We start from the raw sequence: 27,389 nt of genomic DNA on the forward strand, positions 1-27,389 counted from the left end.
CAAAAATTGTATGAGTGCAATTGGAATCAAACAGTTTCCAACTATCAATGGCTTATATGTAATTACCTATAATCAATGAGAATTTCTTAAGTTTGAAGTAATTTTCATAGTGTCCTTTTATACTCTGTATCATGATATATTTTTTCCCTCATTTTTAAACACACAGGGTTTCCTTTGTATATTTACATCTATGTTAACTACTCCAATGGGAAAATCAAGAGTAAATGCTCAAAGCTTATAGCATGAGAATTACTTGAGGTTTTCTCATGAACCTTGACATTTTTCTTTTCGTCAAGACAATTCAAATCTATAACTTTCTTCTTTCTCTCTTGTATTTTATGTTCATTTTATATAAGATAATCGTATTTTATGCATACTTTAGTTTGTGGAGTAATATGTTGAAATCAGATGTAACATAGTTGATGGACATATAGTACCCTCCCATTCGTTTTTAGTGACATTAGAAATAATATCACACTATATGTGTCTCTTGAATGACAAATTCCTACAAGAGCAAAATGGAAAAAGCAACTATGGATGGTTGCTTTGGAAATAGACTGTAAGCATCCTAGCAGATGCCTCACATAAGAGGTTTTTGGTGTCTCCCTTACCTTAGACTTAAAGATATGAAAAATATTATAGGAAGTGGCTTATTCTTTTAAAAATACTTTGCAACCATTACTCATAAACATCATAATTTAACCTTTTAATTATATTTTTGTTATGGTTTTCTTTTTGATAGTGTTTATTTTTTAGAGCAGATGTGGATTTAATTAATAATGAGGACTAATTCTCTACTAATTTCATTCTTTTAACCTTCTTTTGTGTAGTATGGTCTACATACACTGGTTCCCTCCTTCTCTGCAATGCCCCTTCTTTTACGTTTATATTGTATGTATTCTATTATCCTCGTTTGATTCTAGCCCTGCATCCCTGCCTACTTAAGTAAGATTGCTTTATCTTATCTTATTGCCTCTTTATAGAGTCATGAAATAGAAGCAAATATATATGCACAAATATAAATACAGAAATCCAGGACTTGCATATGAGAGAAAAAATCCAATGTTTTCATTTATGAATCTGATTTATTTCATTAACATGATCTTCAGTTCTATCCATCTTCCTACAAAGAATAGAATTCCATTCTTTATGAAGAATTAAATTTAATTCTCTGTATGTGCCACATACCATGTATGTAGTCCTCAGTTGATTGATATCTATGCTGACTTTTGCTTTTGATGAGAGCAGTGCATCAATAAACATTCATGTGCAAGTATCTCTATTGTAGGATCAAGTTCTTTGGATATTTGCCTAGGTATTGTGGGAGGCTGAGAGAAGTGGATACAGGGAAACTGTTGTCAGGATGTATTGTATGAGAGAAGAATCTATTTTCAATTTTTAAAAAAGTAAATTAAATCTATGGAGGTTAAGAATACTACTGGGAGGGGTTTTCTTTTCCTTTTTTTGTTATCTTTTTATTCTGATTGGATTACTTTTTGTTTCTTTTTTTCATCCTTCTGTTTTTTTTTTTTTTCTTATTTTTTTTAAAGATTTACTTATTTTTTTTTTTATCTTTGAGAAACATTTATATGAAATGCTTATCCAACATCTTTTTTTTTTTTAATTTTTATTTTGCAATACAATTCAGTTCTACATATCAGCCACAGATTCCCTTGTTCTCCCCCCTCCCGCCTCCCTCACCTTCCCCCCCAGCCCGCCCCCATTCCAATCTCCTCCAGGGCAAAGCCTTCCCCACAGACTGAGATCAACCTGGTGGACTCAGTCCAGGTAGGTCCAGTCCCCTCCTCCCAGGCTGAGCCAAGGGACCCTGCATAGGCCCCAGGTTTCAACCAGCCAACTCATGCAATGAGCACAGGACCCGGTGCCACTGCCTGGATGCCTCCCAAACAGATCAGGCCAATCAACTGTCTCACCCACTCAGAGGGCCTGATCCAGTTGGTGACCCCTCAGCCATTGGTTCATATTTCATGTGTTTCCGTTCGTTCGGCTATTTGTCTCTGTGCTTAATCCGACCATGGTCTCAACAATTCTCGCTCATATAAACCCTCCTCATTCTCGCTAATTTGACTCCCAGAGATCCACCTGGGGCCTAGTCATGGATCTCTGCATCCAGATCCCTCAGTAGTTGGATGAGGTTTCTAGCACGACAATTAGGGTGTTTGGCCATCCCATCACCAGAGTAGGTCAGTTCGGACTGTCTCTCGACCATTGCCAGCAGTCTGTTGTGGGGGTATCTTTGTGGATTTCTGTGGGCCTCTCTAGCACTTTGTTTCTTCCTATTCTCATGTGGTCTTCATTTACCATGGTCTCCTATTCCTTGTTCTCCCTCTCTGTTGTTGATCCAGCTGGGATCTCCCACTCACCCAAGCTCTCTTTCCCTCGACCCTCGCCCTTCACTACCCCCACTCATGTCCAGGCTGTTCATGTAGATCTCATTCCATTTCTCTGTCATTGGGCGATCCCTGTGTCTTTCTTGGGGTCCTGTTTTCCAGGTAGCCTGCCTGGTGATGTGAGTAGCAGTCCAGTCATCCTTGTTCCACATCTAGTATCCTGTTATGAGTGAGTACATACCATGTTTGTCTTTCTGAGTCTGAGATACCTCACTCAGGATGATTTTTTCTAGATCCATCCATTTGTCTGCAAACCTCATGATGTCATTGTTTTTCTCTGCTGAGTAGTATTCCATTGTGTATATGTACCACATTTTGTTTATCCATTCTTCAGTTGAAGGGCATCTAGGTTGTTTCCATGTTCTGGCTATTACAAACAATGCTGATATGAACATAGCTGAACAAGTGCTCTTGTGGTGTGGTTGAGCATTCCTTGGGTATATGCCCAAGAGTGGTATAGCTGGATCTTGGGGGAGATGGATTCCCAATTTTCTAAGAAATCGCCATATTGATTTCCAAAGTGGTTGTACAAGCTTGCATTCCCACCAGCAGTGGAGGAGAGTTCCCCTAGCTCCACATCCTCTCCAGCATAAGGTGTCTTCAGTGTTTTTGATCTTAGCCATTCTGACAGGCGTAAGGTGGTATCTCAGAGTTGTTTTGATTTGCATTTCCCTGATGATTAGGGATGTTGAGCAATTCCTTAAATGTCTTTCAGCCATTTGAGTTTCCTCTGGTGAGAATTCTCTGTTTAGTTCTATAGCCCATTTCTTAATTGGACTGTTGGGCATTTTGGTGTCTAATTTCTTGAGTTCCTTATATATTCTGGATATCAGTCCTCTGTCAGATGTGGGATTGGTGAATATCTTTTCCCATTCTGTAGGCTGTCGCTTTGCTTTGTTGACCGTATCCTTTGCCCTACAAAAGCTTCTCAGTTTCAAGAGGTCCCATTGATTGATTGTTTCTCTCAGTGTCTGTGCTACTGGTGTTCTATTTAGAAAGTGGTCTCCTATGCCAATGCGTTCAAGACTACTTCCAACTTTCTCTTCTAGCAGGTTCAGAGTAGCTGGATTTATGTTGAGGTCCTTGATCCACTTGGACTTAAGTTTTGTGCACGGTGATAGATATGGATCTATTTGCAGCCTTCTACATGTTGATATCCAGTTTTGCCAGCACCATTTGTTGAAGATGCTTTCTTTTTTCCATTGTGCACTTTTGGCTTCTTTGTCAAAAATTATTTGTTCATAGGTATGCGGATTAATGTCAGGGTCTTCAATTCGATTCCATTGGTCCACATGTCGGTTTTTATGCCAGTACCAAGCTGTTTTTATTACTGTAGCTCTATAGTACAGCTTGAAGTCAGGGATCGTGATGCCTCCAGAGGTTGTTTTATTGTACAGGATTCTTTTGGCTATCCTGGGTTTTTTGTTTTTCCATATGAAGTTGAGTATTATTCTTTCCAGGTCTGAGAAGAATTGTGTTGGTATTTTGATGGGGATTGCATTGAATCTGTAGATTGCTTTTGGTAAGATTGCCATTTTTACTATGTTAGTTCTGCCTATCCATGAGCATGGGAGATCTTTCCATTTTCTGACATCTTCTTCAATTTCTTTTTTCAGGGACTTAAAGTTCTTGTCATATAAGTCCTTCACTTGCTTGGTTAGTGTTACCCCAAGGTATTTTATGTCATTTGTGGCTATAGTAAAGGGTGATGTATCTCTGATTTCCTTCTCCACTTTTTTGTCCATTGTATATAGGAGGGCTACTGATTTTTTTGAGTTGATCTTGTATCCTGCTATGTTGCTGAAGGTGTTTATAAGTTGTATCAGTTCCTTGGTGGAATCTTTGGGGTTGCTCAAGTATACTATCATGTCATCTGCGAATAGGGAAAGCTTGACTTCTTCCTTTCCGATTTGTATCCCCTTAATCTCCTTATGTTGTCTTATTGCTCTGGCTAGAACTTCAAGTACTATATTGAATAAGTATGGGGAGAGCGGACAGCCTTGCCTCGTTCCTGATTTTAGTGAAATTGCTTTGAGTTTCTCTCCATTTAATTTGATGTTGGCTGTTGGCTTGCTGTAAATTGCCTTTATTATGTTTAGGTATGTTCCCTGTATTCCTGATCGCTCCAAGACCTTTATCATGAAGGGGTGTTGGATTTTGTCAAATGCCTTTTCAGCATCTAGTGAGATGATCATGTGGTTTTTTTCTTTGAGTTTGTTTATATGGTGTATCACATTGACAGACTTTCGTATGTTGAACCATCCTTGCATCCCTGGAATGAATCCTACTTGATCATGGTGGATAATTGTTTTGATGTGTTCTTGGAGTCTGTTTGCCAGTATTTTATTGAGTATTTTTGCATCAATGTTCATGAGGGAGATCGGTCTGTAGTTCTCTTTCTTTGTTGTATCCTTGTTTGGTTTGGGAATCAGGGTAATTGTAGCCTCATAGAAGGAGTTTGGTAATGTTCCTTCTGTTTCTATTGTATGGAACAATTTAGAGAGTATTGGTATTAACTCTTCTTTGAAGATCTGGTAGAATTCTGCACTGAAACCATCTGGTCCTGGGCTTTTTTTGGTTGGGAGACTTTTAATGACTGTTTCTATTTCGTTAGGGGTTATTGGACTATTTAAATAGTTTATCTGGTCTTGATTTAATTTAGGTATGTGGTAACTATCCAGAAAATTATCCATTTCTTTTAGGTTTTCCAGTTTTGTGGAATAGAGGTTTTTGAAGTATGACCTGATGATTCTCTGGATTTCCTCAATGTCTGTTGTTATGTCCCCCTTTTCATTTCTGATTTTGTTGATTTGGATGCTCTCTCTCTGTCTTTTGGTTAGTTTGGATAAGGGCTTGTCTATCTTGTTGATTTTCTCAAAGAACCAACTCTTTGTTTCATTAATTTTTTGTATTGTTCTCTTTGTTTCTATTTTATTGATTTCAGCTCTCACTTTGATAATTTCCTGGCATCTATTTTTCCTGGGAGACTTTGCTTCTTCCTGTTCTAGAACTTTCAGGTGTGCTTTTAAGTCACTAGTGTGAGATTTCTCCAGCTTATTTATGTGGGCGTTTAGTGCTATGAATTTCCCTCTTAGTACTGCTTTCATAGTGTCCCATAGGTTTGGATATGTGGTGTCTTCATTTTCGTTGATCTCTAGGAAGTCTTTAATTTCTTTCTTTATTTCTTCCTTAACCCATTGGTGATTCAGTTGGGTATTGTTCAGTTTCCATGAGATTGTAGGTTTTCTGTAGTTTTTGTTGTTGTTGAAATGCAACTTTAGACCATGGTGGTCTGATAGAACACAGGAGGTTATTCCAATTGTTTTGTATCTGTTTAGATTTGTTTTGTGACCAAGTATGTGGTCGATTTTAGAGAAGGTTCCATGAGGTGCTGAGGAGAAGGTATATTCTTTTTTGTTAGGATGGAATGTTCTGTAGATGTCGATTAAGTCCATTTGAGTCATGACATCAGTTAAGTCCTTTATTTCTCTGTTAAGTTTCGATTTGGGGGATCTGTCCAGTGGTGAAAGTGGGGTGTTGAGGTCTCCCACTATTAATGTGTGGGGTTTTATATGTGATTTAAGCTTTAATAATGTTTCTTTTACATATGTGGGTGCCCTTGTGTTTGGGGCATAAATGTTCAGAATTGAGACTTCATCTTGGTGGATCTTTCCTGTGATGAGTATGTAATGCCCTTCTTGATCTCTTTTGATTGATTTTAGTTTGAAGTCTATTTTGCTGGATATCAGGATGGCTACACCCGCTTGTTTCTTAAGACCGTTTGATTGGAAAGTCTTTTCCCAGCCTTTTATTTTTAGGTAGTGTCTATCTTTGAATTTGAGATGTGTTTCTTGTATGCAGCAGAAAGATGGGTCCTGCTTTCGTATCCATTCTGTAAGCCTATGTCTTTTTATAGGTGAATTAAGTCCATTGATATTGAGGGATATTAATGTCCAGTGATTGTTCATTCCTGTTATTTTTTGGTGGTGATGTGTGTGTACTTTTCTTCATTGGGGTTTACTGCTGTGGCTTTATCTATTGCCTGTGTTTTCGAGGGTGTATCTTACTTCCTTAGGTTGGAATTTTCCTTCTAGTGCTTTCTGTAGAGCTGGATTTGTGGATAAATATTGTTTAAATCTGGCTTTGTCATGGAATGTCTTGTTCACTCCATCTATGATGATTGAAAGTTTTGCTGGGTATATTAGTCTAGGCTGACATCCATGGTCTCTTAGTGTCTGCATTACATCTGTCCAGGACCTTCTGGCTTTCAAAGTCTCCATTGAGAAATCGGGTGTTATTCTGATAGGTTTGCCTTTATATGTCACTTGGCCTTTTTCCTTTGCTGCTCTTAATATTCTTTCTTTATTCTGTACGTTTAATTGTTTAATTATTATGTGGCGAGGGGACTTTTTTTGGGGGTCTAGTCTGTTTGGTGTTCTATAGGCTTCCTGTATCTTCATAGGCATTTCCTTCTTTAAGTTGGGAAAGTTTTCTTCTATGATCTTGTTGAATATATTTTCTGTGCCCTTGAGTTGGTATTCTTCTCCTTCTTCTACCCCTATTATTCGTAGGTTTGGTCTTTTCATGGTGTCCCAAATTTCTTGGACATTTTGGTTCATGACTTTGTTGACTTTAGTGTTTTCTTTGACTGATGAATCTATTTCTTCTATTGTATCTTCAACGCTAGAGATTCTCTCTTCCATCTCTTGCATTCTGTTGATTATACTTGCATCTGAAGTTCCCAATCGTTTTCTCAGATTTTCTATTTCCAGCATTCCCTCTGTTTGTGTCTTCTTCATTTTTTCTATTTCCCTTTTCAGGTCTTGGACTGTTTCCTTCATTTGTTTCATTGATTTTTCTTGATTTTCTTTCAGTATTTTATTGTTCTCTTCCAGGACTTTTTTGATTTCTTCTAATTTGTTTGCCCTTTCCTCTAGTTGTTTACAGCGTTCTTCACATTTTTTGGTCTTTTCCTCTACACGAGCCTCTAGCTTCTTCATGATGACATTCATAAGGCTATTTTCTTCTGCTTCTTCCAATTTCTGATGTTCTGGTCTAGGTGTTAGAGGAGGGCTAGGGCCTGGTGATGGTGTATTGCTATTCATTTTGTTGTATGTGTTTCTGCCTTGACGTCTGCCCATCTCCTTGTGGTTCGTTCTTGGCCTTATCCACACACTTGGTTCAGACAGAGCTGACAGATTCAGGAAGTCTCTCTCTCTTGTCCAGATGGGAGCTCTCTTGTCCAAATTGGAAGTCCGGGGCAGGATGGGAGCTCTTGTTCAGAAGGGATGTCCGGGGAGGATGGGTGCTCTCCTCTCTCTCTCTCTCTCTCTCTCTCTCTCTCTCTCTCTCTCTCTCTCTCTCCTGTGCTTCAGAAGGGAAGTCCAGGGCAAGACGGGAGCTGGGAGCTGGGAGCCGGCCTCTAAGTCTCAGGAAGAGGCTTGGGGCTCAGGCAGATGGGGGTGGGGGCAGGGCGTGGAGACTGCAGGGTCTGCCAGGGGTCTTGGAGAAGGGGATCCTTCCCGGTGAGGCTGTGCTTCAGAAGGGAAGTTCGGGGCAAGATGGGAGCTGGGGGCCGGCCTCTAAGTCTCAGGAAGAGGCTTGGGGCTCAGGCGGATGGGGGTGGGGGCAGGGCGTGGAGACTGCAGGGTCTGCCAGGGGTCTTGGAGAAGGGTATCCTTCCCGGTGGGGCTAGAAGGGAACCTGCCCTGTGACCAGAACCTGGGGCCAAGTTGGGCAGGTCTTCCCCGGAGTGGCTGGTGCCCAGGGATGGGGTCAGGGGCAAGTTAGGGGACTCACCTGTGCTTCAGAAGGGAAGTCCGGGGCAAGATGGGAGCTGGGGGCCGGCCTCTAAGTCTCAAGAAGAGGCTTAGGGCTCAGGCGGATGGGGGTGGGGGCAGGGTGTGGAGACTGCAGGGTCTGCCAGGGGTCTTAGAGAAGGGTATCCTTCCTGGTGGGGCTAGAAGAGAACCTGCCCTGTGACCAGAACCTGGGGCCCAGTTGGGCAGGTCTTCCCCAGAGTGGCTGGTGCCCAGGGATGGGGTGGGGGGCAAGCTAGGGCACTCACCTGTGCTTCAGAAGGGAAGTCCAGGGCAAGAAGGGAGCTGGGGGCCGGCCTCTAAGTCTCAGAAAGAGGCTTGGGGCTCAGGCGGATGGGGGTGGGGGCAGGGCGTGGAGACTGCAGGGTCTGCCAGGGGTCTTGGAGAAGGGTATCCTTCCCGGTGGGGCTAGAAGGGAACCTGCCCTGTGACCAGAACCTGGGGCCAAGTTGGGCAGATCTTCCCGGGAGTGGCTGGTGCCCAGGGATGGGGTGGGGGGCAAGTTAGGGGACTCACCTGTGCTTCAGAAGGGAAGTCCGGGGCAAGATGGGAGCTGGGGGCCGGCCTCTAAGTCTCAGGAAGAGGCTTGGGGCTCAGGAGGATGGGGGTGGGGGCAGGGCGTGGAGACTGCAGGGTCTACCAGGGGTCTTGGAGAAGGGTATCCTTCCCGGTGGGGCTAGAAGGGAACCTGCCCTGTGACCAGAACCTGGGGCCAAGTTGGGCAGGTCTTCCCCGGAGTGGCTGGTGCCCAGGGATGGGGTCAGGGGCCTCATCCTTCTGTTTTGAGTTTCTGGATTATTTATCTGGTTGGTGAGATAGTTAATACAAGATATTGATCTGCATCTCATGTTTACTGTGAACTCTCTATGTAGAGCAGGCTGTCCTCAAACATGTTCTGATCTCCCAGATACTTCCAAAGCAAATAAGAACACAGAAAAATTATGTATAAGTATGAAAATGATACTGTGAAACTTATCTCTTTGGTGGTTTACTGAATTATTAGCAATTATAAGGCAAGAAAACACCTTGATAGATTTTTTGTATAATAAAATATGACCATCTTTACTCCAAGTATGATAGAAATAAATCTATATTGTTTTTCATTTCATTTGCTGGAAAAGGTGAGTAAATCCATCTTCATCTAAGAGAAGGCACTAAGGGCAGACAAAAGTAATTACATCACTCAACTCATTTATTGAATTTACTGAGGTTATTTAGAGGACGTTGGTTGAGGAATGAACTCAAAGCCACCCATGTCACTGTAACACTCTCTTGTACCTGAAGAAGCATCACTGGAGTCTCTCTAGATATGGGGGTTTCAGATGGGATCAACAGTGTGTAAAATTCAGAGCCCACTTTGTTTGTGAACCTGGAGTTCTTAAGAGTCAGGCACACAAGAGAGAAGTAAATGGTACCATGGAAGATGGGAATCTAGACATTTGCTCTCTGCAAGAATTGTAGCAAGCTTGGTCAGTCAGAGGATCCCTTCTCCAAATCAGTCAATTATTGCTGCTTGTATAATCTTGAGGAGACATCTTCTGATTTCTGTTTCCTGCATCTTATAACAATATCAATATAAAATAAAAAATGGACAGAAACACATAAATCCTGATACGGGATGTCAGATTTTTTTAATACAATAAATTAGTTTTAAATTTTGGTTGGGTCTCTCTTGATATCCATTAAAATATACTGAGAATATGTTATTTAAATAACTATAATTGCTGAGTACATGCACACACATATAATTGCACAATAAGATCATATTAGCTCTCAAAACAATTTTTGATTATTGATATAGTAACAATAATCTTATGTGCCTGATTTTACACCTTTATTTTCTTCTGAGTAAAATCCATTTCTCAATGAAAGTTATATGCAAAAGATATATATTCTTTTTATGAACTAAATTTGTAATTATACATATTTTTGTGAAAACATCTTCCTATCACCCTTTGATCAATTACATTTACTTCTTTAAAAATCTCTATTGAAGATATTATTTTCTGTATCATGCAATAGTCACATTCATCCTTTCCATACTACAGATGATTGCATTGTTGAAGGCAAGTACTATTTCTCATATTCACAATGATTTCCATTTTATGTGAGAATGAAAACATTCTGTTTTTAAGATGCTCCTGTGTCCTAAACATCTGACAAGAATAGAAGATAGAATAACATTTATTAGATTATACAAGTATTTTTAGATGACAAACATATCATCATGTAATCTAAATAATTATATTTTAAACTATTTAACATGACCCATTTTAGAATGAAATGTTAAAATATCATTGACTTTTTTCAGAAGCTATAAGAAGTAGATTTTGTTTTTCCAAACCAAACCCATTAATTTAGCCCTGCATAATATTAACTCAACAAATTCTAAAAGTATGTTTAAGACTATATATGATGACAGTTCATATTTTCATGAAAGACCACAAAACAATGTGAAGTCCAATGAGAAATTATTTGACTCCAAGTATCTGAACATTTTAATTGTGTCTATCATTCTTAACATGTGGTATCATGGTCATTATTTTGGTGACTGTGTCTTGGACATCCTTATTTCTAAGACTGTAGATAAAGGGATTCAGCATGGGGATCACCACTGTATAAAACACAGAGCCCACTTTGACTGTGAGCCTGGTGTTATTAGAGTTGGGCACACAAAAAAGAAATAAAATGGTGCCATGGAAGATGGTGATGGCTGTCAGGTGGGATGCACAGGTGGAGAAAGCCTTACGACGACCACTGGCTGAATGCATCTTGAGGACAGTAACAACAATGAATAGGTAAGACAACAGGATGAGCAGGAGTGTGCTGACAGCATTAAAAGTGGCAAAAATGAAGAGCAGTAATTGACTGATGTGAGTATCAGAGGAAGAAAGGGCTAGCAATGAAGAGAATTCACAGAAGAAATGATCAATTCTATTGACACCATAAAAAGATAATTGCACAATAGAACCTGTCAGTGTCAAGGAACATGTGAGACCCCATGCATAGGATCCCACCACCAGTGTGACACAGAGTTTCTGGGACATAACTACAGTGTAAAGCAGAGGGTTGCAGATGGCCACAAACCGGTCATAGGCCATAACCACTAATAAAAAGGCTTCAGTTACCACAAAGATACAAAATAAAAAGTATTGTACTATGCACTCTATAAATGAAATGGTTCTGTTTCTTGCAACAAGGTCCACCAGCATCTTGGGAGCAATGATGGAAGAATAGCAGAAATCCACAAAGGACAGGTGACTGAGGAAGAAGTACATGGGGGTGTGCAGTTTGGGGTTGATTCTGATGATGAGGATCATGCCGATATTGCCTACCACAGTGATGCTGTAGATGGTGAGAAACACCAAGAAGAGAGGAACTTTCAGTTCTGGGTAATCTGAGAAGCCCAAGAGGGTGAACATGGCCCAACTATTGTTTCTTTCTGATAGCAACATCATTAGTTTGTAAGAGTCTGATCAGTCCTGAAAATGATAAAAATTAATAGAAACAGGTTACCTGTGAAACACTTACTCACCTATAAACCATAGTGAGTGAGGCAAAGTGTACCTTTCATCATCTGTGTACTTGCCGTCTTAGATAGACTACTGGGACTTTTAAAGAAGGACCAGGGTACAAACTAATGGAAATACCGTATTTAAAGTTTCTTCTTAAAGACACATTGAGTTAAAATGCAAACTCTTGACTTTTTATATTTCTGATTATATAATGAGATTGTGTTATACTTATTTTGAATTAGTTAATTTTTCTTCATAGAATACTATAAGTTCCTAAGTGATAGGACTGATGTTAATATAATGATATATTATCTTAAACTGATACTCAGTATTACAGAAAATTTTGAACTATGTTTTCATTATACTTTTACACAGTCCTAATAATTCGTGTTGTGCTTCTTTGTTTTTATCTTGTTTTACTTTTTTCCTTACCCTGTGACCTGGTACATTTTAAAACCAGACACAAGACAATTATTTTTTCTGTTAATAAGCCTGGTAATTCAGACGATTCTATTTATTAATCATTCCACATTGACAGAATAATAAAAACATAGCAAAAGAAGTTGTGTTTTACTTCTTTATAGTATTTGTTAGGATTCAAGGCAGAGAAATGTGACTTTCTCACTAGCATACAGATAGAGCTCCACCTCAATACTCATATCTACACCTCTGATCCTCACACACCTAGCCACGTATACACTTCCTGAACATCAGACTGATTATGTTCTAGGCACAGATGATGACATATTTCCTCTAAGTAATCATCTTGTTGAATATTGGTAAGTACTCTTGGGGTAAAACTGGAAAATGGAGCATTTATGGTGGAAAATAGGTATTTTTAACACCTTCACCAAGAAAACTGATGCAAGGGAATTTTCTCATCAAAGAGTAAGCTCTCATGAAGACTGACAGAAACTTCACATTTCTAAGCCAGTCTGTCTGTTTGGTTGTCTTTTTTCATTTTCTGATTCTCCATTCAAGACCCTTAATATAGTCATTCTGTCCCTCAATTATCTGAGAATGAAATAAAAAACAAACAAACTAACTAACTAACTAATATTACATTCTATAGGGATTTTCTGTAAACACAAATTTGTAATTAATATCAAAAATACTGCATTATATTATTTCCTTGGAGGTCAAGTACCAAATACTTCCTTACCTAGAATATGTATCTCTGTGCCTTCTGGTAATAATCTCTTTGTTATACAGATCATGGTATAATTTCAGATAATCTGTTGGTAATGATGTCAAAATACTTAAAAAAAGTAATTCACTCATGTGTCCTCTGTGCTCTTATATTCATGAAATTGAGATACGACATGCAACCTCTTAAGACATTCTATTATTAAGCAAGGGACTCTAGCTGTCATGTGCACTTATTCATAATGTTTCATTTTGCAAAGTATTGCAATTCCTGTAAGCATGAATTGCACAGAGTACAGTGGATCCAGGAGAACAGTCCTGTTATTACCTTGCACATAAATCTTCCTTATTATCTTTCCCATGTTAATTGCTTGTTTCTTTGCTCCCAGAGCTCATAATTCTCAAGAAAATTCGTATTTTCTACATTTTTCTCTAGTATAGACTGTTCCACTTCAATTTGTTTCTTTAATTAAATAAATGAATGGCTTTTCTTGTGACATTTTCCATCACACTTTATTTGTGTGGCTCTTCCTCCTTTCTTCTTTTTATTACTCTGTCTGTCTTGATTGTACTATTCTAGCCCCCCGTGTCCCTGTCCACTCCCAGGCTGCAAGTGTTTTACTCCCCTTCCCACTCAACTTTTTTACAACCTGCTTTTTCTGCCTTGTGATTCATTAAAAATAATTATATATCTTTTCATCTCACTGATTCCACCCAGTTACAGAACCTAGACGACTAACATTTCTCATATTTTCCATTCTTTTCTATCCCTGTACCCCATCTGTCCTTCTTTACCTGTGCTGAGGAGTTTAAATGAGCCCTTTAAAACATCTGCAGAAAGACTATCTCCACTTATTCATTATTGACACAAGCTCCAAAACCCAGGGAAGCAGCATGGGCTGGGTTCTTCTCCCCAAAATTGTCGTGCTGTCTAAAATGAATGAAGAAAGAAAGGAAGGAAGAAAGAAATTAAACAATATTTTCTTTCAGTCTTCAACCTGTAAAAAATTGTAGAATGTCTTTTGTCTGAGAGATTTACATTATTATATTAGAAGTTACAGCCTTAGGGACACAAGCCTTTGGGACGACCTAGTCCCATTCTCTTGAGATCTTGAAGTAGGCAGTGGAAATTAATCAAGTAATATGATGTAACTTTAGCAAATCACAGATTGTCATGTTTGATATCACAATTTATTTAACTTTTAAGGAAAACATATACTAAATCTTTAGTGTTTTGCTTGCTTTTGTTTAGTTTTTTGGTTTTTAAAATTTCTCTTATTCTACTAATATTGGAGTATATATTTTTCTTTACTATTGATGGATTTATATTTATGTTTATAGTCATTTTGCCTTCATATATATCTGTGTATCACATGTCTACAGTACCCAAAGAGCCAGAAAATGGTGTCATATCCTCCAGTCAATGGATAACAGATGCTTGTTAGCTACTATGTGAGTGCTCTTAATTGCAAAACTACCTCTCCATCTCCAGGTGTGTTTTATGTTTCAATTCTAATTCCTGAAGCTGTAGTTAACTATTGTTCATGTGATATCTTTTTGCCTCTGATATTGGCCTTCTTGTGACAAATGCCCATCTTAGTACTATTGCAGTATCCCAAAATCAGTGCTTGTATGCCTTTCTTTTCAGATGCTTCAAGGATACCTTGTTTCCTTGATTTATTAGTTGGCTCCTTGATTGTTCAAGACTAAGTTATTTAGTTAACCCATGTTTGCGTATTTTCACCTACCCAAAGCAATCTTCAGATTTAATTCAACCCCCCCCCAAAAAAAAAATTCTAACACAATTCTTTACAATTCTTGAAAGGTCAATTCTCAGCTTCATATGGAAACACAAAAATCCCAGGAGACCTCATCATTCCTGATCTCAAGTTGTACTACAAAGTTATACTAATAAAAGCAGCATGGTATTGGCATAAAAATAGACATATTGTTCAATGGAATCAAACTGAAGTCCCAGACATAAATCCACACACCTATGGACACTTTATTTTTGTGAAAGAAGCCAGAAATATACACTGGAGACAAAGACAGCATCTTCAACAAATGGTGTTTGTCAAACTGGATGACTTCATATAGAAGAATTCAAATAGAGCCATACTTATCACTCTGCACAAAACTCAACTCCAAATAGGTCAAACACCTAAACATAGAACTAGATACATGGAACCTGATTGTAGCTGGAGTTTTCACACCAGTCCCTTGTCCCACTTATAAAATGAGCATACAGATGCTTATATTATTTAAACTGCTTGGCCATTAGCTCAGGTCTATCATTGTCTAGCTCTTACTCTTATATTTAGCCCATTTCTATTAATCTATACTTTGCCACGTGGCTCGTGGCTTACTGGTACCTTATATCTTCTTTGTCCTGGCGGCGGCGGCAGGCAGTATCCCCCTTCCCTTCCTGTTCCCTCAATTCTCCTCTCTGTTAGTCCCGCCAATACTTCCTGTCTGGCTACTGGCCAATCAATGTTGTATTTATTAACACATTTGCCATACAGAACATCCCACAGCACCTGATAGAAGAGAACGTGGGTAAAAGCCTTGAACTCATTGGCACAGGAGAAGACATTCTGACACTGTTAATGCAGGTACAGATCAATAACTAATAAATGAGGCTTCATGAAACTGAAAAGCTTCTATAAGGCTAAGGACACCATCATTAGGACAAAGTAGCAACCTACAGAGTGGGAAAAGATTTTATCAAGTCTACAGGTAATAGAAGACTAATATCCAAAATATACAATAAACTCAAAAAATTGGACAGCACAAAACCGAATAGTCAATTAAAAAGTAGGGTAGAAATCTAAACAGAAATCTCAATAGAAGAAACTCAAATGGCTGAGAAACACTTAAAGAAATGTTCAACATTCTTAGTCATCAGGGAAATGCAAATCAAACTGCTTTGAGATTCCAACTTATGACTGTCAGAATAGCTAAGATCAATAAAACAAGTGACAGCTCAGGTTGATGAGGATAAGGAGCAAGGGGAACATCCCTTCATTTCTGGTAAGAGTGAAAACTTGTATAGCCACTATGTAAATCAGTATGGTAGTTCCTCATAAAAATGGTAATCAATCTACTTCAAGATCCAGCTATATCACTCTTTAACATATACACAAAAAATACCAAGTTCGTTGCTGCTCTATTCATAATAGCCAGAAATTGGAAATGATGTAGGTGTCCATCAACAGAAGAACAGATAAATAAAAAGTAGTACATTTAGAATATGGAGTATTGCCCAACTGTTTAAAAAGTGACATCATGAAATTTTCTCGCAAATGGATGGAACTAGAATAAAGAAATCACCCTGAGTGAGGTAACCCAGACCCAGTGAGATAAATATGTTGTATATTCACTTCTGGGTGTTAGCTATTAAATAAGAGATAGCCAAGCTGCGATCCATACACCCAGAGAAGACAGGCATAAAGGAAGGGACTAAGGTAGATACATGGCTCTCCCTGGGAGAAGATAATTAGGAGTGGATGGAGCAGAGTGGGTAGGGTAAGGAGACAATAGAACAGCAGGCTCAGGTGGGGAGGGGGAGGGGAGATGGGATTGAGGAAGGGAACTACAGGAGAGATACCTAGAACTGAATGGCATTTGGGAGGAGGTATGGAAACCAAGTGTAGTCCAAAGCAACAATAAACTGACTCCTAAAGATATTCTGCTGTACTCATAGGTTGGTGCCTTATTCAGCCATCATCAGAGAGGATTCCTCCTGTAACAAATGGTAACACATACAGAGGCCCAGACATTACACACAGAAAGAGACCTTGGAACACACTATTCTAAAAGAGATATCTCCATTAGATCCTTCCCCTCAGTCTCAGGGAACCCCATGGAAGAGGAGGCAGAAAGAGCAGGGGAGACGGAAGGAATGAAGGACACCAGGAAAACGCAGCCCTCTAAACCAATTGAGGAAAGCTGATATGAACTCATAGAGACTGAAGCAGCAATCACAGGATCTGCACATGTCTTCACTAGGTCCCCTGTATATATAAAACAGCTTTTAGCTTAGTGCTTTTACAAGACTCCTGAATATTTGAGTGAGTGGGTCTCTGATTCTTGTGTGCTTGCTTGAGGCCCTTTTCCTTCTGTTGGCCTGGCTTATCCAATGTCGACATGATTTTTTTTATCTTATTACATTTCATTTTGTTATGTTTTGTTGATATTTCTTAGAAGCCTGTTGTTTCTAATTAGAGATAGGAAAGCAGTGAATCCAGATGGGAGAGATTAGGGAAGTACTGGGAGGAGTAGAGGGATGGGAGCTGTATTCAGATTATATTGTATGGGTAAAGAAACTATGCTTAATAAAAGGGACAAAAAGAAAAAAAATGAAAAAGTGTAGAAGGGGAAGTAGTTGAAGTGATATACGTGTTTGAAATATATTGTATGAAATCCTCAACTAATCATATATTATCTAATAATAATTTTTTACTATTGTGTCTGTTATAAATCTATTTTTGATATCTCTGTCTTTACCTATTTTATTCTTTGTATTTTTCTTATTCTTTGGAAAGGCTTGTGAAATATATTCTTTATAAAGCATACTTTTCACTGAAAATGTGTAGTTTTGTCCTTGTCTTGGTTATTTGCAATCTGATGTTTCGTTCTATGCATTTTGGGTTTGCTTTGTTTTTCATATTCTAGTTCCCTGAATCATATCGTTAAACAATTCACAATGTTAGTATATCATGTAAAAATGCATCTGACAATCTTCCTTTTTACTGTTGTTTTTTGTGTCTTATATGTTGGTAAGCTTTAATTTTATGTCCATGGATTTCCTGGGAGTATTTAATTAATGTTATAGTTGAATGCAGATCATTCATGACATTTTGTTCATTTCTATATATTTATAAAATTTCTGAAAAATATTTTACTAATTTCTTTTTTATATTATTGTGGCCCTAGGAGATCTATGTTATGATTTGATTAGTATCTTGGGATTTAGATTTTATTTATGGTTGCCATATTTTCTGTCCCAAGCAATGTTCAAAGAACCCATGAACATAAGGAACATTCTCCTGTAGTCAGGTGACATCTGTGAACACCTGTAAACACAGGTTAGTTTGGAGTATTCTTCACTTCAGAAAGTATTCATATACTGTTGATATAAAACAAAATAATATAGACACAATTGAAAATATGGATAAATTTCTATAATGAAGGAATGAAGAAAGACCATATAGTTAAAAAAAATTCTGTCTCTGTCTTACTCTATTTCTCTGTGTGTGCATGTGCACATGTGTGTAAAGGATACAGGATAACTTCAGAAATGTTCCTCAGATACCATCTACCTTTGAAAGATTAGAAAAGCTTTGGTGGCTAGCAAGGAAGCCACAAAGATCTACATATGTCCATCTCCCCAGTGCAGTGGCTACAAGCTCATGTTATCATGTACAACTGTTTTAACTTCAGTTATCGAATAAATCTCAAGTTCCTGGTTTCATTAGTAAAGTACTCTACAGACTGCTCTGTCTCCCTGTGCTCCATAAGGTGTCTATATAGCTATATACATATATAGAGACTGGAATTAGTATTTGAAAAAAAATCTGAATTCAGTTATGTATTATATTAGTCCATGATTTGTCAAAACGTGAAGCCCATGATGGATTTTTGAAAACATGCACACAATTGATTGTTATTTATTTGTAAAATGTCTGTTGTTTTCAAATATATGGTTAGAATGGAAGACCTTTTGATGAAATCATCTGGGTACTGAAGGAAAAGGCTATATGTAACTAGAGCTTGCGCAGGTTAAGGGGAGAAAGTTTAAAGAAAGGATGTTTGATGAACACAGGCTACATTTGGAATTGGATAGAAGATTTAACGGTAAATAACTATCAGACTAGGGTAATTATGGGAAGCATCAGTAAATAACTATAATTAGTAGCTCCTGCAAAGCATCTTGTATCTTCTCGGTATTAAAAAGATAATGTGTGCATTTTATACAAACCAGTTATTTTGCTCATCATTGTATGCTGAATATGAGTACTGTGTGTCATATAATGCTGCATGAAACATGTAACTTATGACTCATTAAAATATTGATGATCTTAAAACTAGTACATCAAACAAAAGTAATTAATTTTAATTGCTTATGTTGTGGCCTCAAAAGATCGGCAACATTCAGTCTCCAGAGTTTGTGTCTCCAAGGCTGGAGCAATAAATACAAGATTGTGTATGTCATCCCACTCACAGAGGTTCTACCTTGATCTGCAAAAGGTTTGCTTTCAGGCTGCAAAAGAAAGGTAGATATTAGTTTCCATCAGGAAAATAACTCAATATGAAGATAAGTCATTTAGATGTATGGCCTTATTGACCATGATGAAATATACCCTTATTTTAATACAACATATCTCTGCATGTGAGAGATTCCCTTATATCTTAGCTTAATGTTTTATCTTGACAGCATATTCCAGTATATCTTAGTTTTAATTACATTATTCTCATTACATCCGATAGTTTAAAGTCTCTACTTTGTTCCATAAGGAAAGCATGATTACTTTAAAACAATTATGTTAATATCTTGACAAGAAAGAATGATGGAGATATGGTGCTTGAGAAATGAATGAACAGCTTTGAATCTAAATACCAGGACACTAGATATAGGTATATAGATTTGTCTGTATTTTCAAATCACTGGACTTGTTCCTGCATAGAAATACACATTCTGTGTTTGTTGGTGTATATGTTTGTGTGTGTGTGTGTGTGTGTGTGTGTGTATGTGTGTGTGTGTTTCAACCTGTCTCCTTGTCTATGTTTCTGTCACTTTCTATCTTTGTCACTATTTCTGTCACTCTCATTCTAATGTAGATGTGCACATGTTTGTAGAGGCCACAGGATAACTTCAGAAATGTTCCTCAGCCACCATTTACCTTGATTTGGAAGATCAAAAAGGCTAAGATGGCTATCAAGCGAACCATACAGAGCTACATAGGTCCATTTCCCCAGTGCAGTGGCTACAAGCTCATATTATCACATACAACTCTTTTAACTCCAGCTATTGGAATAAACCTCAGGTCACTGGTTTCACTACTCTACAGACTGCTCTGTTTCCCTGTGCTCCATAAAGTAAAATTTCCTTATATTCTTCTGTTTCTATTCTTTAGGCAATATATGAAAAATAAGGAAGTTTTGCTGTATAAATTATTAAGGCTGGTTTCAGAAAGTAGTTTCCCAGGGTAAGATACACAATCTTTTTCAGATCCAATGTGGAATAAAAAAGTATGTCCACAGTAATTTATATATATATAATTTAAATGTATAATTATATGATGTAAATTATGTTTATACATTTGAGATTTTTGTTTTTGAATATGAGGTTTAAGAAAATATTATATTATATAGGTTAATAATTTATGAATATTCAATGAAAATGAGAGGCTACTCTATTAGGTATAAAATTAACTGGAGATGAAGATAATACAATTCCATGTTCTTGCAAGAATACGCACTAAAAATTGCATTCCAGCATACAATTTAACTCAATAATTGTATTTTAAAAGCTCTAAAAATGATTCTGAATTTCTAAAATGTGTGACCTGTAGTTCTCTGGCAGACCAAAATTGATATGTTCAAAGAGGAATTTGCTTTTTAATCCAGAAATTATAACATAGTGAGGCTGTATAGACAATAAAAATACTCCCAGCTCCCTCATTCTCTATTTTATTAAGTTTTAGGATAAACTCCGTATTCTGGAGAAGAAAAACCATGTCGTTGACATATGGAAATAACAGTGGGCCTATGTTCACTCTCTTGGGCTTCTCAGATTACCCGGAACTGAAAGTCCCTCTCTTCTTGGTGTTTCTCACCATCTACATCATCACTGTGGTAGGTAACATTGGCATAATCCTCATCATCAGAATTAACTCTAAGCTACACACCCCCATGTACTTCTTCCTTAGCCATCTTTCCTTTGTGGATTTCTGTTATTCCTCTGTCATAGCTCCTAAGATGCTGGTGAACCTTGTTGCAAGAGACAGAACCATTTCCTTTATAGAATGCATAGTACAATACTTTTTCTTTGCTATCTTTGTGGTAACTGAATCCATTCTATTAGTGGCTATGGCCTATGACCGGTTTGTGGCCATCTGCAGCCCACTGCTTTACACAGTAACCATGTCCCAGAAAGTCTGCATCAGTCTGGTGGTGGGATCATATGCATGGGGACTGACATGCTCCTTGACAATGACATGTTCTGCTGTGCAGTTATCTTTTGTTGGTTTCAACGTGATTGATCATTTCTTCTGTGAGTTCGCTTCACTACTAGCCCTGTCCTGCTCCGACACTCATTTTAACCAAATACTTCTGTTCTCACTTTCCACTGTGAATGCCATCAGCACTCTTCTCATTATCCTCCTGTCATATATGTTCATCCTTGTCACCATACTCAAGATGCAATCATCCAGCGGGCGCCACAAAGCCTTCTCTACATGTGCCTCACACCTGGATACCATCACCATCTTCTATGGTACTATCTTGTTTCTGTACTCTGTGCCCAACTCCAAGAATTCAAAGCTCACATTCAAAGTGGCCTCTTTGTTTTATACACTGGTGATTCCCATGGTCAACCCCCTGATTTACAGTGTGAGGAATAAAGATGTGAAGGATACAATCAGAAAAATAATGGATATTAAATTTATAATTTTCCTCCACTCATCTTCTCGAGATCTTTAACCGTGGCATTAGTAAAGGAGTTTTAGAGAGTTGGAGAGTAATATCACACTAAAATTAATAATGATTATCTTCAACTGAACAGAAATGGAAATTGTTTTAAAGATAATTCCCTGTTCACTGTATTCACTTTTCAGAGATAAACCAGAGAATTCACTAGCCATTTATATTCCACTCCAATACTGAAGTAACATTATAATTTATAATCTCATTATAAAGATGAAAAGATATATACGATGGGGAATACTTTATATTATGTAATGGAATGCCTTATATCTGATACCTCAGAAAGCTGAGATTTTCATAGAACATATGCGTGATGTAAAAGTAGATATATCCACTATGCTAAGGCAAAATCTAATGTTAGTGTTTGAAGCAAGTAGATGGCCAGTGTATAAGAATAAAAACAGAATGTACCCAAGCAATCTCGAAAGAAAGGAAATCTCAAATTAATGATGGGACTTTTGAAGGTTTTTATTATTATAATTTCAAAAAGGAAAAAAAAAAACAAAAGGCTTTTGAGTTGATTCAGTGAGTAAAGTGTTTGCAATGTAAGCCTGACTACCTGAGTTTGATCTCCTGACCCAAAGGAAACACAGAAGAAAAAAACTGACTTCACTGAGCTGTCCTCTGACCTCCACCAGGAAACATGGCATGTATAAAACTATCCCCCTGAACACAGCAGATGCACATAAGGACAACAAATAAAACATTTTAAAGGAGGCGGGGTTTTTGTTGTTGATATTGTTGGTTTTTTTGTTTGTTTGTTTTAATTTGGCCATCATGAAAGGAGATTGTGGTATTTTTCAAAATCAGTGATGTTGAGAATGTATTTTTTCAAGAGAAAGTAGCAAAAATATAAGCAAGAATGCAATGTTGTGCCAGTCATTCAATAAACATTTTATTGTGCTAAAGTAGTACCACTTTCTGCATGTTTTTGTATATGTGTTATGCACTATGTATAAATTAGTCTCTATGAGCAGGATGTATAAAAGATTGTTTGCTTTCTAACACACTGATTTGAACAAGAAATGGGTTTGCAACTGTCAATTAGAACATGATAGCTCGGCATTGGTAACATATTTTAAGCCATATACTTTCCCTTCCCAAGACCCTTGTCACCAACAGTTCAGCAGAGTGCTTTTCCAAAACTCTTTTCTCTGAATTATTTTCTTATGATCCACTGAATTCAACCAGAGCTTCATGTTTGGCTGTGCATTTCTAAATATCACAGGAGAGCTGTGGGCTCAAATTTGGGCACTCAAGTGATTATAAGGATTATCTCTTCTCTGTAATTCAACAATAACCAACAATTCAGAAAGGTAGGGTATGGTCCTGTGATTTATTCTCCTCAATGATCTACTAACAGGCACAACTTCTACAGGTCCAAAGCAAGCAACCTTGACTGCTGTAATATCATGCTTGCAATGATTTGTCATGTTCTGAATACAGCATCTTCCTAGCTCCTTTCCCTATGTTCTTGCTGTTACTTCACACACACACACACACACACACACACACACACACACACACACACACACACGTTTAAGATCCATAATTAAAGAAGCAAACTTATTTTAAAAATTAAAGAAGTTGTACAATACTCAGTTAAAGAGAACTGATTCCTTTTTACTGGCATACTGTAACTGCCTTTGACACAGAGCAGTATCAAGGATGAGAGTCTGTCACACGGTGAATCCCCAAGTTGTCTTCTTCATTCAGAGATGTACTGTAACTTCAAATTAATAACTTCCAGTTTGCATACAGTTAATTATTCTTAATACAGAAGGTTTCTTTGATTTAAACAGAAAAGTAAGAGTTTTTTTTTCTTTCTAAAGTCAACAAATTTTAGTTTTTCCAACTAACTGCTGTGCCATGGTCTGTGCTTATTGGGAGTTAATTCTTGCGTTTACCCACCAAACCCGCAGTTCCCCAGAATTTTCTTAAGTATGAGCAGCAGGAAATACTAGATAGAAGGATTTAGATTGTGGAGATAAACAGAAAATACAGGATAGCCTCAAGAGGGCCTGAAACCTATTCCAATGGGCCCTGACTGTCTCTGCCCCAGGGCATTTATAGAGACAACAAGGCAAAAGACCTCCCCCAGCACAGCCAAGTGCAGACCATCTCAGACACCTGCACTCAGGCCAGTGGTTCAATCATCCTCTCTATGGGAACCTGCTGAGTAAAGCCAAGAGGAACCTGAAAACGGACTCCCACAACTTCTGAATATAAATGTCCCTTACTAAAAAGCGAGCATTTTTCACAATTAGGGGGGCGGGGGTCAAGTATGACATACCATCAGTTCTCAAACTAGGGAGACACAATACCCAGAATACCTAAAATAGTAACATTCTCCTCTCCTTTGCAAAATGATCTTCTAAAAACAATTCATTTCCATATCCCAAATAATCTCACTCATATATGTGACAGTTATTTTTTATTGTGAACTTGGTGGCATTGAGACAATTCTAGATTGAGACAATTCTAAGGGGAAACATCTTTGTGGATGTTTCCCCTAGAAAGAATTAACTAAGAGAGGAAGACCTGCCATCCCATAATCCAGGTTCCAGTGTGAAACCAAAGAGTGGATATAGAATGCCTGTTAGTGCAGAGTCTTCTGTTAATGCTTTCTGACCTCCAGGAAGCAAGGTGATCTCTCTCTCTCTCATCTTCAAAGATTGAATATATGAGACATTTGCAAAAAAAAAATTCTATTCTTGATTTGTTTTCCCACGTAGCTTCTCCCAGTGACAATAATAAGTCTATCAAACATAGTATCCATTAAACAAACTGTGTATTTGAGCCAAATAATCTGTGGTGTAGACATTTTATCAGTTACACTCTTTATGAAGGCAAGATGATTAAAGAAGTTTTTATTACTCTCTGTCTCTCTCTGTCTCTGTCTCTGTCTCTGTGTGTGTGTGTGTGTGTGTGTGTGTGTGTGTGTGTGTGTGTGTGTCTGCGCGCATGTGCACCATGCGCTCAGGCACGTTTACCCTGGATCAAATGTTTCCTAATAATCACATTTCATGTGTTGTTGTGCTGTTCAATAATTATTAATGTATGCATTGATGAGCCCCTCTGGGATAAATATCATTTGATCACTGTATATAATCTTTATATATGACACTGATTCATATTTGCTATTTTACTTTGTCCTTTTTTTTTAGCTTTCTTTTATGGGCAGATACAGGATCTGTTTTGAAGTAGATTCCATATGCTGTTGAGAATGAAATAAAGGAGTTTTATATATATTATAGCTTAATATTAAGCTAAAACAATGGAGTTTTTAAATACTACAGTATGTAGAAAATTATATTAAGAGAAGATTGCATTTATTGATATGTCACAAATATGCCCTAAAAGTATACCATCACCAAATGTCAATTAATACTCATACATATGTAAACTAAAAGATTATTGCATCAGAAAATGTTCATTTAATTGATCTTCTTAACAACTCAAAAGAATGGAACAATGGATGGTCTCTGGAGTCTTGTCTCCAAGGTTGTACCTATGTTGCATATATTGTTCCAAACTTGGAATGATTGTAGCTTTATTATCTGACTGTTTGTCTGCTAATAAAGCTGATTATATCTTCTCTGCAATCCAACAATAACCAACAGTTCAGCAAGGTATGGTATGGTCCTGTGATTCCCTCTTCATCAGTGGTCTTCTAACAGGCACAATCTTTTGTAGGTGCAAAGCAAGCAACCTTGGGTGGTGTAATATCATGCTTGCAAGTGCTTGTCAGGTCTTGAAGACAGCATCTCACAGCCCTTTTCCCTATGTTCTTGCTCTTACACACACACACACACACACACACACACACACACACACACACACACACACAAACACACATTTAAGATCAATATTTAACAAGGCTAACTTTATTTAAAAACATAGAAGATCTACAATACCCACTTAAATAGAATTGATTGATGCCTTTTGACTGGCATACTGTTACAGCCTTTGACACAGAGAGGAAAATGAATGTTATAGTCTCTCATTTGCAAGTCTGTTGGGAACATCTGGCTACAAATGTACCAAGGAGGCACTCCTTGAAGGAAAGGTAACCCAGACGAGAGTCTGTTACATGGTGCATCCCATGTTGTCTTCTTCATTCAAAGATGTACTGCACATTTTAATTAATAAACTCCAGCTTGCATACAGTTAATTATTCTTAATACAGAAGTTTTCTTTGCTTTAAACAGAAAACAAAAGTTTACTGAGTTCAACAAATTTTATTTTCAAAGACATTTCCTGCTTTCAAGTCAAAACATGAGAAATCAGGCTTTTAACAGCCTATGAACAGTGTATCCCTGTGGGGAATGAATTTATCACTGAGACATTTTTCAGTCTCTAATGACATAATTGGTTTTCAGCACAAGAGAGTGATGCTTGTATTTAATGGTGATGCTGGTAAACATCTCACAAGACCTTGGACCATTCCACATTAATCAAAATGTTCTCTCTCTCTCTCTCTCTCTCTCTCTCTCTCTCTCTCTCTCTCTCTCTCTCTCTCTCTCTCTCTTTCTTTCTCTTCCTCCCTCCAAGGAGGTATTTCCTCCATGATTCATTGATTAAGTAATCTATACTTAGGTGGAGGAAGGATAGAAAAATCCAAAATTCATCACCAAGTTATTCACTTTAGTCTTTCCAACTAATTGCTATGACATAGTCTGTGCTTCTTGAGAGTTAATTCTTTCCATTTCCCATGAAAAATGTCCTTTAATATAAAAGAAGTCTAAACATCTGTGAAAACAGATGTAAGGTGGTCTAAGTATGAAATTTCTTCAGTTCTCTATCTAAGGAGAAACAATACACAGAATACATAAAATAATAATACCTCTCTCTCCTTTGTCAACTAATCTTCTAAAAACAATTCATTTCCATGTCCCAAATCATATCACTCATATGTGAATTCGGTGGCCTTGAGAAAATTCTAGGGGATTGGGTTCTATATTTGTGAATGATTCCCTTAGGTAGAATTAACTAAGACAAGAAGATCTGCCATCCCACAGTCCAGGTCCTAATGTGAAATCAAAGAGGGGATAGAGAAAGCTTGTTAGGGCAGAGCCTTCTATTAATGCTTCCTGACCTCTCAACTGCAAATTTTGAATCTGTGAGACAACTGAAAATTTTTCTTTACTTGATTTGTTTCCTCAGGTAGCTTCTCCCAGTGACAATAGGTCTGTCAAATAGAGTATCCACTAAAGAAACTGTATATTTGAGCTAAGTATCTGTCGTTTAGACATTGTATCAATTGCTCTCATTGTGAAGATAAGATGATTGAAAAGGTTTCCTGTGTGTGTGTGTGTGTGTGTGTGTGTGTGTGCGCGTGCCCACACACATGCATGCATTTTCCCTGGATCTAATGTTTCCTAATTTTCATGCTTCTTGTGTTGATGTACTGTACTGTAATTACTAATTGAGAAACTTCTTGGGGATAAACATCGTTTGATCACTGTAATCACTGTTTATAATCTTTGTATATCATACGGATTACTAATTGCTCTTTTATTTATCTTTTTTTTTTAAATGAGCTTTCTTTTGTGGGCAGATATAGGAACTGTCTTGAAGAAGATTCCATATGATGTTGAGAAGAAAATTATATATATATATATATATATATATATATATATATATATATATATATATATATATATATAATTTTAATATTAAGCTAAAACAGCTGGAGTTTTGAAATACTACAGTATGTAGGAAATTGTATTAAGTGAAATAATCCTCACAACTAAAGAAGAATACTAGATATTCTCATCTATATTTAGAGG

At 37.6% G+C, this 27,389-nt stretch overlaps 2 protein-coding genes across 2 annotated transcripts; one reads left to right on the forward strand and one right to left on the reverse strand.

Moving 5' to 3' along the window:
• Nucleotides 1–10,728: 10,728 nt before the first annotated feature.
• LOC131908280 (olfactory receptor 5D18-like) lies at nucleotides 10,729–11,685 on the reverse strand. The gene has a single exon (XM_059259332.1). It carries the CDS (start codon nucleotides 11,683–11,685, stop codon nucleotides 10,729–10,731), a length of 957 nt encoding a protein of 318 aa, XP_059115315.1.
• Nucleotides 11,686–20,628: 8,943 nt separating this feature from the next.
• On the forward strand, nucleotides 20,629–21,594 carry LOC131907781 (olfactory receptor 5D18-like). The gene has a single exon (XM_059258875.1). It carries the CDS (start codon nucleotides 20,629–20,631, stop codon nucleotides 21,592–21,594), a length of 966 nt encoding a protein of 321 aa, XP_059114858.1.
• Nucleotides 21,595–27,389: the final 5,795 nt, after the last annotated feature.

The sequence above is a fragment of the Peromyscus eremicus genome, chromosome 4 (genome assembly GCF_949786415.1).
Source record: "Peromyscus eremicus chromosome 4, PerEre_H2_v1, whole genome shotgun sequence".
Lineage (NCBI taxonomy): Eukaryota > Metazoa > Chordata > Mammalia > Rodentia > Cricetidae > Peromyscus > Peromyscus eremicus.

What these genes read in the sequence shown, in the direction of transcription:
- LOC131908280 (XM_059259332.1), bottom strand. Translation starts at nt 11,685, where the DNA reads ATGTTGCTATCAGAAAGAAACAATAGTTGGGCCATGTTCACCCTCTTG.
- LOC131907781 (XM_059258875.1), top strand. Translation starts at nt 20,629, where the DNA reads ATGTCGTTGACATATGGAAATAACAGTGGGCCTATGTTCACTCTCTTG.